At 26.7% G+C, this 14,387-nt stretch overlaps 1 protein-coding gene across 3 annotated transcripts in view; it reads left to right on the forward strand.

Moving 5' to 3' along the window:
• The window catches only part of LOC112602270 (adenylate cyclase type 5), a 122,993-nt gene that overhangs the window by 25,135 nt on the left and 83,471 nt on the right, over positions 1-14,387 (forward strand). For all 3 annotated transcript variants that reach the window (XM_025350262.1, XM_025350251.1, XM_025350270.1), the window contains exon 3: positions 7,104-7,316. In XM_025350262.1, coding sequence (XP_025206047.1) covers positions 7,185-7,316 — 132 coding nt within the window. In that variant the 5' untranslated portion in view covers positions 7,104-7,184. The remainder of the gene's footprint in view (positions 1-7,103; positions 7,317-14,387) is intronic.

Below are 14,387 nucleotides of genomic sequence, written 5' to 3' on the forward strand. Positions count from 1 at the left end.
TGACATTATGCAATCTGTGGTAGAAATATTATTTTATTTGTGGCTATATTTTAAATATATTTAGTGTATTTTACTCACGTTATGATAGATTTATTATAATATGTGATCTATTCGATTTCTTTTGTCTACCGTTTTCGTAATGGTTATTTTTATTATTATTATTATTATTATTATATCTGTAGCGGATTACTCCACTGACATTTTCCAAACTTTTCAAAGTCATATCACGTGTTTTATTCGTGAGTCACTACCTGAGATGCCTGTGGCCACGTTATATAATAACATAATACAATAATAATAGTGTTATATAATAGTACTTGCCAAAATTGTTGGCGGACAAACACGCACATAATCCACACGTTCGTACACTTTTTCGTTCATAATCTTGGTGGATTTACACAAAACTCGATCATTATCAACTCACTCTAATCATCTGATCATCTAAAACAATAAAACAATAAGATCACTCTATTGAAAACAAAAATATACATAGAAATCTAGTTCGATGATTGTTTTTATTAAAGCCGGTTGAGTAGCTCGTAATACTGTTATTGTATTACATCTGTTCCTATTGTATTTACGTTAAAATTTAAATGTATGACCCTACATTAACAGAAAAAAATAAAAATCATCTCCTTGATAAAATACAGCAGAAAAAAAGTGGTTACATTTGAAAAAAATAAGATTGTTTCGCCACAGGACACTCATTAAACAGCACAACAAAATGTAATGATGTGCCTACGCTTAAAAATTTCCGAAATCAGAATAATTTGTATAATATTTTATTGTTATAGGAATAATGGATATGAATACCACCGGTAAATCTTCCTGTATATTATATTATGTAGATGTCGACATTCCTGTTTAAAGGTTTACATCGAATTGGACCGAACGCGCCATAATATATTCACGTTTATCCCGTTCGAAATCAATCAGAACAGCCTACAGTCGTGGCCGCAACAATAGTAATACTCGTTATTGCAAGATGTACCTTATTAGGTGTACCGAAAAAATAATATGTGATATATCGTTGTTTAACCGTAAAAAATTATAACGGTTCTATCTTATAGTTTAAATCGCTTGTAATAGTTATACTATTAGTTTACAGATTAGGCAAAAGCACATGAGTGGGCGCACGTTTGATAAACGTGTGCAATATGCATATCATGTAAAACGTAACATATTTGGGGGCGTCAATCGTTTGTCAAAAATAGCAAGATACGGGTACCCACGTGATACTGTATACGCGTGAACATACAAATAAATAAACGATATTACGGTTTTTTAACTTTTAGCTATTATAGTTATTTGGTACTATCATTATTATCATTCCGTGGGTTATAGGTATAGATTATAGTTGTACCCAATTTTATATTGTAAATTTAATTTTGTGCACGATATTAATTGTATTTCGTTATGTTACTTGTGTATTTTACGTGCGACACGATGAGAATATTAATATTATCATAAAACATAAATAAACGTAACATTAAAACCGAAATGTAATAAAATTATAATACATTTGTGACCGGAGTGATTATAGTTATGTGTTAACGGATTTTAATTTAATAGTAATGGTTTTTACTATTTTTCTTTTGGCGTGTTGGATAAACTGAAATGATTTTTATTCCGATTTTGTCTTCGTCTTGATATATCGTAACGTCTGGTAAAGTGCAACGACGCGTGAATACCGTACACGAATTATAATATCATAAAAGTTTTACGTTTTTTGGGACCAATCGGCATCGAGTATCACTGACGTCTACGGCGGAGATGGAAAACACCATAAACGTAATTAAATAAATCAACTAAGTGCGGTGCGGCTGCCGCTACTGTTGCTCTCGGGTGTTCGAAAGCCGTCCAAGCTGCTGAAAAATCGAGAGGGTGACGACATTTCAGAGAGTGTTTTATTACGCCGCGAGCAAGACCATCATTGAACAAACAATTTTACTTTCACAGTCGTTGGCACATAATAACAGTGGGATGCTGGAGATTTCAAATTTGCGTGGTGGCTTAAAAATATAAATATAATATAATATATTATACGTATATCTTACCCTCGAGAGTCATAGTCTTTGTCGTGTTTGAATAACGTCTCCCCCTCGTATTCGCCGTAATAAACTTTTTATCGCTAAAATACAATAACATTATGTCATAATTAAACTAAAAACGCTTTGCCGTATTCGCAGTCGATGTTGTCGTTGTTAAATTAACGATTTTCAGGTCGTGACTTATAAGCGTATAATAGTTTAACGCATTAACCAGGGTATATTTAAACACAAATGTCAGCCAAAGATGATTTTGGTTACCTACGTAACAGTAATATAATATAAACCACTAATATATCAAAATACTGATGGTCGGGTTAAATTGATATTGATAAGTACCTACGTATTGTGATGATTTGTGTAGTCTAATTGGAAACTGCTAATCGGTTCCACATTAATAGAATTAAATTAGTCAATCAGTCGATGGATATTCTCCTAGTTCCGAGTTTCTTCGGAGGATTTTTTTTCTTTTAATCTCGACTGATGTACTTTTAATTAATAGTAAGGCTACTTTTTTAAACATTACTTTTTTTTTTTTTAAGTGCCGTTGGTACTTAATTAAATCTTGTCAGCAGTTTCGCCATTAGCAGCGTAGTTTCATGCATTATTCTATGTTAAATTCGTGCATATAGAATGGCGTTAATAATTTTGTAATTTTTTTAAGACTTAATAGTTTTCATAATTTTTGAAGACTTCATTTATTTTTATTACCGTTGTTTCAAAATAAACATCATACCGCTATTTCTCATCAAGGATTTAATCGTCTTTTTTCCGCTATCGATTAACTCCCTGCCACTCAAATTCAAAATAATAGCACATAAATATTGAGCGAAAGTGTTGTACGCGTTATAATGATTTTGTTTTAGCATCAAAGCATGATATATATGTTAACTGAATATTATTACGTAATATTTTCCTATTGCCTCGAGTCATATAGAGTGTTTTTTTCGTTACAGTATAGGTACCTATATAATATTTGTGTTATTTATTTACTGCGGATGTTTAAGAAAAACGTACACTTTTCATTTGTCCGAAAAGGGAATAGGTGTGATACACACGAGACGGTGTAGGTTATAATATATACAGTTCGGCGGAAATTGGTAGCGTCTCGATATGGTTGTTTAGGGACCGGGCAGTACCTTGATCGGAAGAAGGTCGAGTTAGTGCGGTCACGCGAAGTTAGCAATGACATTTAGAAAGATTTAAAAACCCGTATTGCACGGATATACCCACTGTAGATACACCACAACGATTCGTTCGTCGTACAATTTCAAACCCCAGTCGCCCACTGATATTTTTTTTCATTCAACTCGTTTTCCATTTTATTACATGTTCATGGTTAATGTATATTTTTCTTTACTCGGTGTTCTATCCCTCAATTCTCGTTCTAAGTCTACAAATAGCCTCTAATTATTTTTCTCGAACAAAACTGTTTTTATTTTGTTCCTTGATTTTCTTTGCTTCGTAAATGTCTGTCTTTCACATTGCGTATATGTTCTTTATTTTATTCTATTTAATAACACCGTCCACGTTGATCTAGTAGTTTTATTCTTAATCCCGTCTCCTCGGACACAGTATCTTTCACGCATAATCCAGTATCTTAACTGAATTCGAATGTTGTATACTTTTTGTGTTTTAATACCTAATATTTACGGCATTTATTTATAATATGTTCTTAAACCCTCTGGTTTTTTTTTTTTTTACGTATATCAAGTATACTTAATACGATTTTTAATTAATTTTGAATATTAATAAAAAGAAAAAACCTCGTTTTTTCAGAATTTTCATCAAGTCTATAGGTATGTAATTTTATTATATTAATAAGTAAATTAAACAAAACTGTTAAGATTATCAGAAGTACGAAAATTAGATTTCAATAATAGCTGGAACATACTACTCCAACCCCAGAACCAATGCGTTCAAATAATTTCCGTCCACTGCATTTAGTTACAATATTTCATTGACGTCAAATAGCAATATACATTACTCATCGTTTTCTCTAATCAAGCTATCACGAAACATATCTATTTAATTTTGTCCTCTAATAATATATATATATAGGTATGTAAACTCGAATATATACATATTGTATTAACTATAGTATTGTTTATTAATACCTAATCAATTAGAACATTTTGACGTGACGATTTTTTTTTTATGATCATCATTAATCTCTTTTCATCGTAAATAAACTATTGATGGAAAATCAATAACGTTTGAAACTATAATTACTGATGTTAGTTTAATTCTGTAACGAAAACAGCACTCTACAATTTATTTATTTATTTAATTAATAATAATTGCTATTGGACTTGTTATTCAGCCACTCTACAATATGCGAATTATCCGACATCGTATTATTAATAATATTATACACGATACTAGGGATTAAAAAAAAAAAAAACTTTTCGAACTAAATGTAGTGAAATAACAATTAGACCTTTTGGTTTTATAAATTTATAGTTTCATTAAAATGCTCAATACTAATAAAAAGGTTATATTGTATTATTATTTGAAAATCTATGTCAAATAGAATTAAAATATATTATTATCATTGTTATTATTCAATATACAACATGAGTGAGTACAACATTATTTTTGCGACTCAACTAAAAGTTTATCTGAAGTTTTTGTTTTGTTTAAAAATAATAATTGAATTATAAATCAGAAACTCTAAATAAGTTAAGTTAGGTTTGGTTAGGTTTAGTTAATTTCAACCATTTATTTATGGGTTGGTTAAAAATACGTAATATAAAATGAATAACATTTATTTACTTTATGCAAAAAATATATTTTCCCCCGTGCAATAATAATACATAAAAATGTATAGTCAATAAATGCAAAAATACTTGTATGTCAATAATAAATTCCCATTATCGAGAAAAATTTAAACATCGAAAACATTTTATGTAAATGCAATGTAGTTGAATACGCGGTATATTATTTGATATTCAAGTTACATAATCAATTTGTGAAAATATGTTTGAAAATTATCAACTTATTTTTTAGAATATTTTGATGTAATAAATTAAATAATACCTTATATTTAGTTAATACACTGAAAAACTTAAAACTTAAAAGTGAAGCAGGATTTTTACCATATTGAACTGTAATGTAAATATATGCTATGTATCCATAATATACATATATATATATATATATATATATTTATTTAACATGTTAGTGTTTAATATAAAAAATTATAATATTACACGATGGATTATTTCAACAAAACAATAAAGTTACTCTAAAAATGTAGTTTGAAACTTTTTCCACGCATACAGTTATTTTAATATATTTAACGTACTTCCATTTTTTTTTTTTTTTTTTTTTTATTTATAAATGAAATATTTTAATAATTATGTCAAATTTAAACTTAATATTTTCAATGTTTATTTTAATTGCTTTGTTTTTTTCAATTATTAAAATATAAAACAATCTATACCTACATTTAATTTGTACATTTAGTATTACTTCAACATTTATTTTACAACAATAAATTATGATTCAGTTAAGTATAATATAAGCTTGTAAGAACGATCTTTACATAATATAAAAATATATTAATATATAAGTAAATTAAATACAAAGTTAAACCCACATTTTTGTTTCGATAAAATAAATTCATATATGTTTTAGATATTGTGTGTGATATTTCATATTTTCATGTTAATAACGTCTTTTTTACCCTAATTGTTATTATCTATTATAATTTATAGTAATTTGTAGAATATAAAATTCTAAATGGCTACTACAAGTAATAAAGTGCGGCTTGATTAGAAAATATAATACATGACTGTTATTATGTTAACTTGAATTAAGTACATCTTTTAATTTGAAATTCCCAAGCAACAGTTGTATATAACCATTATATTTACAACGAAAAAAAATAATAAGATTTATGTTAATAATTATTTAATTTGGGTCCCGACAAGAGTTTATACAGCAACGTAATTTTTTGTGGTTTTAGCAGAATTTCGTGGTTAATGATCATTGCTTAACGCAATTTTCGTTAATTAAAATAATTTTACGTTTTTTTTTTAATATTTAATACTGCAGTATCATGTTTTAATTGTTATTTAGTTTCAGGTAAAATGTATTTAATAAATTAAACAATTTGGTTTTTAGTTTATGAGTAATGACGATTTTGCGCACGAAGTATAACAGTATAATATATTTGGAAGGTTAAGTTGTTTAATAATACAATATGTCTTACTAGATTATTAATCCCCGCTATATCGTTTAAATATTTAGCTTAGTAAGTAACGTTTATTGGGTGTAATGAATACACAAAAGTCATGTTAAAATATTTAATTTCCGGCTGCCGGTAAGTTTTTGTTCTTTTTCGAAAGCATCATCGTAGTACATAAATATCCAATAGATTTTTTTATACTGCCAAATTTTTTTAAATTTTTTCTTATTTAATTTTGTTTGCAATTTCAAATCAGAGTCAACTTTTCAAATAATATACTAGATGGGATATTAGGAACAGGTAAAAAAATTGATATGCTATTTAATCTAATTCAAAGTGCATTCATTCTGTACACGTCCGTCGTCCAGTAGTACGTCATTATAAGTAATATGTAATAAACAAATTTCAGTGTATTGTGATCTTTAAGTTATAAGGGACACCGACAATTTCATCCGAATTAACACAGATGATCTATATATTGTGTGAATGTTCTATCCGGTTCCTGAACGGAAGTTAAAAACGTTATTTGGCAAAAAAAAACCAAAAACGTCGACTGAAAAGAGTATTTAAAAAGCAGTGACAACACAGTGGAATGATTGACCTCTGTCAAAATACCGCTAATAGTGTTATTCGTTTACTATTTCCAGTAATACTTATACAATAACGAATATATATTTATATATTTACTATAAATACTTCTCCAGCGAGTATTATATCTCCATAGCTCACGGCCACAGCTAAATATTATTTATTTCATACGCGAAACACATAAAATATCTCAGCTTTGAAATCTTAGTGTGCGCTTTCATTTATACGCTAATGTAATGTTTTTTTCTTGTTTTTTTTTTCCGTGCGGTATCAAGATGTTGACATAAACATTCGCACACGGTTGGAGGCCGGGTTAGTCCCTCAGGATCAAAAAGACGACATCCACAACGACTAGGATGGATACGGCCGGAACAGGAGTAGGAGTCTGTGGAGGGGGCGTCCATTGTAGCGGAAAACAGCCTTCCAGAACGTGGCGCAGACTGAGCTTGAAACAATACAAGAGAGCTCCAACCCAGGACACCGCAGAGGTGAGTGTTTTAGTTGATTTTCTATTGTTTATTTATTTGCCTTTTTTTTTTTCGTCTCACCCGCCACCAAATGGGCCCGTTCCCATTAACAATTTGTTTTTCATTAACGCACGATGCGCGGTGCGCGTGCAGGCTGTGCGACGCATATACCTACCGCCATGGACGCAGAGTAATTTCATTATTTCGGTGGAGGTATCGCGTGTACCACGTACACGTAATATATTTATATATATATATAAGGTGTATGCCCGTTGTTGATTCGACGACCTAACAACACGACCCGCACACACGATAATTGTCGTTGGCAAAAACGAATTACCTGTCAGTGGTTGCTGGTTAACTCCTGAACGATGCGGAGACATATGTAATACGGGACCGCGGGGGCCGGGTAAAGTTAGCGTAGTGCGTACGCCCCCGCATGGCTCACGCTGGGCACTCTAAACGGGGCTCGATGGCGATGGCGACCGGACGTCGTGTAGCCACGGTCGCATATTAAATATGTTTGTGTGTACACGTGTGTGTGTGTGTAGTGTAGTGTGTACGTGTAATGAACTATACAGTGTTATTCATCAACCGCGTTCGTCCTGTAATTTCATTTCGATAATAAATTTATTCAAATTCTGATTTTGTAGAATTTTTAAGCTTAATATGGAAAAAAGCCAATATAATTTATAAATTCTTGAGATTTCATATACTATATAAACAGTGATCTGTGATGATACAGATTTCGGTTTTACAAATGAAAATCTGTCTTTTGTTTACCGTCGATTTTTAAAAGTTTATTATTCTGAAATTAACGAAATACCTTATTCGAAATTCGAGCGAGTAGTTTTTAAACTATTAAAATGTTTATATTAGAGATAATAGATGAAAAAATAATAATATTAAATAGATTATTTAATATACTTGGACCATATTTATAAATTATAAATATTTATATAAAATATTAAAACTATTACCAGACCTCTTATATTTTAAAAAATGTATTATTATAGACCGATTATCCTAAGTAGGTACATAAAGCTATTAACTCAAAATTACTCGTGTAAATATCGATTTTAATATGAAAAAATTATCAGCTAAATTATAAACAGTAGCAAAATCGTAATTTAAAAAATTTAAGTTTAGATCTTTACAGCACACTTCTTAGGAAATACAAAAAAATCTTAAGAATATAAATAAATGATCTTTAATCATAATTATTAACAAATTTTTAAAAATTAGATTTTGAACAATTAAATTATTGAAGAAGAATAAAAAAGGTCTGCTCGGTTAATCACTCTGTATAATGTTAAATGTGCAGTATACGCATAGTATGTGAGTACACCTACATTCAGAAGTAAAAACATCAGATGAATGACGAATGATGTCATTATCCTAGTTATGGGATAAAGATTTTGAACATAACATATTTGAAGAGTGAAATATTTAAATACGGTCTATACGAATAAAAAAATCTTCGAAAGGTCATTTTTTTCGACTATAATAGTTATGTGCCTGAAGGTAAAAAATATTCGAATCATGAAATAATAATTCAAGTAAACCGATCACACATAATTTAAGCAGAAAGCGTATGATAGATAAGGGTTATTTAGATTATTTACAGATATGTTAATGAAAAACAAACAACTTTAATTAATAAAACTAAGTCAACATTGAAACTGTTAATTTATAAGTTAAAAGTAGGCAATACAAATAGATTTTAAACTAAAAGTAATTTGTCAATATAGATATTAGAACAAATTTATCACACCTCTATATAAGTATGTGCAGATGTTTTAGGGTAATTTCAGGTATAACAATATAATGCTAGACATTGTAAATAATGGTTTATCGATCAATGTTCATTAATTTTTCACATAAATCACCTGACTTATATCTGTAAAGTATTCCGAACGTGTTTTGTTAATATCATAATCGCTAGTTATAAAGGAAGAAATCCAGGTGTCTTGAGTACCATCTTACATCGTGCACTCATGCTTCATTTTCATCTATAGATGTTTTCGCCTTCGTTTGTGGTCGCGATTCACTCTCCTTGTATTTTGTGTAATGTATTATGTATGCGAAAGATCTCAAACAATTTAAATCTCCTTAGGGTTTAATGTATTATACCGTATACAATTATACATTATTTTATTTTTTTTTTTTAATAATAAAGACAAGTATAGGCTTAATGTAATTTGTTAGGTAGTCACAAACTGTTTACTAATAATTTGCAATATAATAAATTGTAATATATGTATGCTCAATAAATAACGTTAAAATACCATAATAATGTGATGCTTAAAAAAAAAAAAAAACAATTTTTATCATGTCTCATATTTAGTGCGCAATTTATGTATACACTATTACGTAATAAGTTTATTGAAAGTGTAAATTTATTTTTAAGCATTAAAGGGTAACAATTTTAAGTGCAATCGCTAAGAATACATCATGTTAATTGTAACAAAGTAAATTTTTTTTCAAAATTTATGTTTTTGTTTGATATTTTAAAATCACAAATGTTTAAAATAGCTTTTATAAACACAGTAATTTTAAAATAATTTAACATGATGTTTAACATAATATTATTATTTATTTAAATTATATATTGTTTTTAGTTGATCGTTTAGCTATTTACAATTTCAAGTAATAAAATATGTTTACTAAATACATTTAAAGAGAAAGAAATATCAACAAATAGTTTCTATAAATATTTAAATTATTTAAGAATGTACAGATAAATAATTACTTTTATTTTATATAATATAGTTCTTGGAATAGTTTATATTTATGTATGAATGTGTACGAAAATAGTTTATTAATTTTATTGCAAGTTGGAAAAATGTATATATATAAAAAAAAAAAAACATTATTTGATACATTTTCTTTAAAATAAATACACATTTAATGAAATTGTAATAAAAATTAAAATGAAGTTTTGTTCAAAAATATTACAAATTCTTATAAAATTATTTAGCTAACTAAATAATTTTCTTGCATGGCATGAATAAAAAAAAAATGAAGATTATTTTTCATTTGAAAGAGTATTCTAATATATTTCATTATTAATTATTATATTAATTGATTTTATTTGCATACTTTGTAATTACTAAACGTAGATGGGACTTATTTGAGAAAATCATAACTGATAAGCTAATGTTAAAAAACCTCATTTTTAAACATGATTAATTGTATTTATTTTAACAGTTGATTAAAAGAACTTAAAATATAGAATTTAATTATTAATTTTATTTGATGATATATGAAAATCCTAATTTTTGTTTTATTCTTCGTTTATATACACTATTATAACCATAAATAAATATCTAAGTGATTAATTTTTTATGCACTTTTCAATTGTTCAACTTTGATTTACTTTGAAAAATAATATAGCTGACTAGGTTAAATAAACAAATTCGACTTTCATAATTCGCTTTAATTTTTTTTTTTTTATGAAACTAATTATTTAATATAAAAAATATATATAATATATATATTTACTTTATTGCATCGTTTATATATAATGTACTCGTATATTATTTATCATTTACTTATTTTTTAACGCTGCATTTTTTGATTATTTTTTATTAATAATATTTTATAATGGTAGCTTTAAAAGTAATAAGTTATTAATTTTATATGATATTCATTCTTTATTGAATAATATTTCTAGGGTAAATTATAATAAATTATTAATTAAGCATCTTTTAACATTAAGTCTATAATTTTTAAATTAAAATAAATCCAAATTATAGGTTCCATTTCTGATATATCAACATCCACTGTAACGTATAATGGTAGTTGTGTATAAGTACTTATCACAATATATGAGTATAGATGGATAAACTAGAACGCTAAAATTATTTTTAAAAATATTAAATTAGCTTTTATTTCTTTTCTTTATTTCAATAAAAAGTGGGTAGTTATTAGGGTCATTCCAATCAAAGTGATCTATGTTATTTTCTGCTGCCGAAACAAATTTATGCAAAACACTAAATCCCAATGTTTGAATGGTGAAAGACTTTTGAAGGATTATTTATTACACTAACGCAATAAGCTAAAATCAATATTCTGAACTCTATACAAGAAAAAATGTAAGTTCTTGTTAAATAAAAAAAAAAAATCATTATGTTTTTGCCATTTATTTTGCATAATATATCTGCAAGACATACTTTACTATTATAAAATTAATTTCATTTAAAGGAAGAACACACTTTGTTCGAGGAATATTGTACAGTAATAATCATATAGTTGGATCAAAATAAAAAATGTCAGTAGAGCAAAATAACATATTAACCCACTCAAAAAATTATTTGCATTTCTTTAATATTTTAAGATAAAATATTTTAGTAGAATTAAGTTGTTTATAAAAGTCACTAAATTTCTAGAATAATTAGAACACAAAACTGAATAAGATAAAGTGAACATCTTTCAGATGAAAAGCTAAAATTTCCTACTAAAATATAAAACTATTATAAATCGACTAAAAATAGGACACACAAGGTTAATTCATTGATTTATTATGTGAAAGAAACTCCCATATTCGAAGCATGTGGTACAAAATTCATAGTAAAACATATAGGTATTAACGGAATGTTAACCTAACTTATTGGAAGGGAATAAAGCTTTACATAACAGAAACAGTTATCGCTCCTCTTGGAACAAATCCGGAACAAAACAAGCAAATCCTTAAATTATTAAAATTAGGTAACAAATTTAATTGATAAGATATAATTGAATTATAAATATAACATAATGCATTTAATTAAAATTATTTTGATTAGTGATTAAGATACTGTAGGCAGTTAATAACCCTTGTCGTCTAGTTTTAATAAAAATAAAAATAACAAATTCATCAATTTTCAATTTTCATTTTTTAATTGTTTTATTTTATTTTGGTTATTCAATTGAGATGGTTTTTCTATTTGGAAACCATTACCCAGACTACGTTCTATACTTTAGAAATATTATTTCGTTTAAAACATTAACATTTTAATAATTATTATTTTTATTTAATTTTGAACATTTAAATCAATTTAAAAAACCATATTAAGAATAATAAATAAATTTATTTGTTATAAATCATTATAAATATGACAGCAATACACTATAAAGTTTCACTTTTTTTTTCGATTTGATTTGATAATATTTTAAATTAATAAATTATAATAAAACTAAATATTTAATAAACTAATCAAAAACATACAATACACATGGATAAAAAAAAAAAAACATGAATACGGTTTTTGAAATACTTTAAATTATCAATGTATAATATAAATATGTATAAAAATTATAAAACTAAACTATGTTTCAAAAAAACAACTATATGATAGGTGTTTTATTTATATATCTTGCACACTTATATTAATGTATATTACAACTTCAATGTTTAAACATAAAATATGTTTTTTTTTTCTTACAACATAATACAATATAAACGTATAATAAATTTTCTTCGCTGCAATGTTCGGAAAAAAAAATCATATGATACCTATTTATATTAAAAGCGATCAATTTTACTCACATACGTCTTCGTAAGTTTGTTTTTGACTCTTACTAAATTTGTAATAAACATTCAGAATACAATAATGAATATTTATTCGTGATATTTTCACGAGTTGATCATTTTTTCATGTTTTCTTTTGATCCCTTTTAAAGGTATAATTAATTTATAGTGATGCTTTTTGCAAAAACGATGTATCTATTTGGTTATACAACATTACTCTTCATTAGATATGTGAATATAATATAATGGTAACAAAGTTACATTGGTTAAATCATTAAATATTTAGGAGGTGTGGAGATTTGTGAAGGAAAACTGGACGAATGTAATATAATAAAGCTTTTTAAACAAACTTTATACTTTTGTATAAATTATTATTATAAATCACTTTCAGTCGGTTTTGTTATTATTAAATTTACTAAATATGTTTTAGAGTAAAATTAAATAAACTTAGAGTAGCTGACGTTCAAACCGTTCATTAAAATCTAAGACAATATCAGCTGTTATTAAACTCAACATTTGATTTTACCCTTATTTTGTACCACCATTTGAGAAAGGATAATTTTTCTAGTATATTATAGTAAAATGACTAAAATGTACATACTTAAAAGTTCTTTTATAATATTTCACATTTATTTGATACAATATTACTCTAACACGGCGTTATGGATAGGCTATTTAGCTACATACATTTTGTTGAATTATTTTTTAAGTATTTATCTCATGACATTATTATAACGAATGATAAATAGTAAGAACATAATATTGTTTTTAGTGTATTTCAATGATACGATATAATGAAATTATTCATAAAATGGCGTTTATTAGCATAAAAATACATCAAAACCCGCCGTATATTAGGTGGTAGTCTTGAATTATGCGAAGTAATTTATAAAAAAAAATATTGTTGTATTTAAAGAATATAATATGTATGATAAAATTTATATTATATAGCGTAACATATTATTTATACTATTGTTACATCACATTGTGTAATTTAAATATTTACCTAGAATCTCTTTTATAATTAACATAAAAGTATTGAAACTGCAAAAAGGTACTTTCATAAAATGTGTTCGTGAAAATAAAATCTTTAAGCGTTGACTAACCTTAATTCCACCTCGGTACGACAGACATCTGTGGTACATTTTTTCCGACTTAACAATTCAGCACAATAATTAATTAGTTTTCAAATACATCTTCGAGTGGTGGTCTGTCTCGACACCGTCATGCTTTCCTTTTAATAAAATGATAATAGTTTTAAAGTAATAAACTATTCGGTTTAACGGTTTACTGTAGCGTATTTTTTTTTTTTTTTTTTATTATTATTTTACGATGGTGGTTCATAATACAATTTATATATTTCAAACTTTCAACGAAACCGTAATTTTTTAACCGTGAGTTGGTAATCCAAGAGTAAATTGGAAGGGGAAGGCAAAGAAAAACCGGAAAGACAATTATATTGATATCGAATAAAAAGATAATACTGCAAAAAAAAAAAAATCTCTCTCTCGGTAGTCAGTCCTATTTGTGTACAAACTCGTTTTTATATACACTTACATATATATTTTTCGTATGTTTAT

Source organism: Melanaphis sacchari, unplaced genomic scaffold, assembly GCF_002803265.2.
Source record: "Melanaphis sacchari strain LSU unplaced genomic scaffold, SCAv2.0 Contig103_pilon_pilon, whole genome shotgun sequence".
Lineage (NCBI taxonomy): Eukaryota > Metazoa > Arthropoda > Insecta > Hemiptera > Aphididae > Melanaphis > Melanaphis sacchari.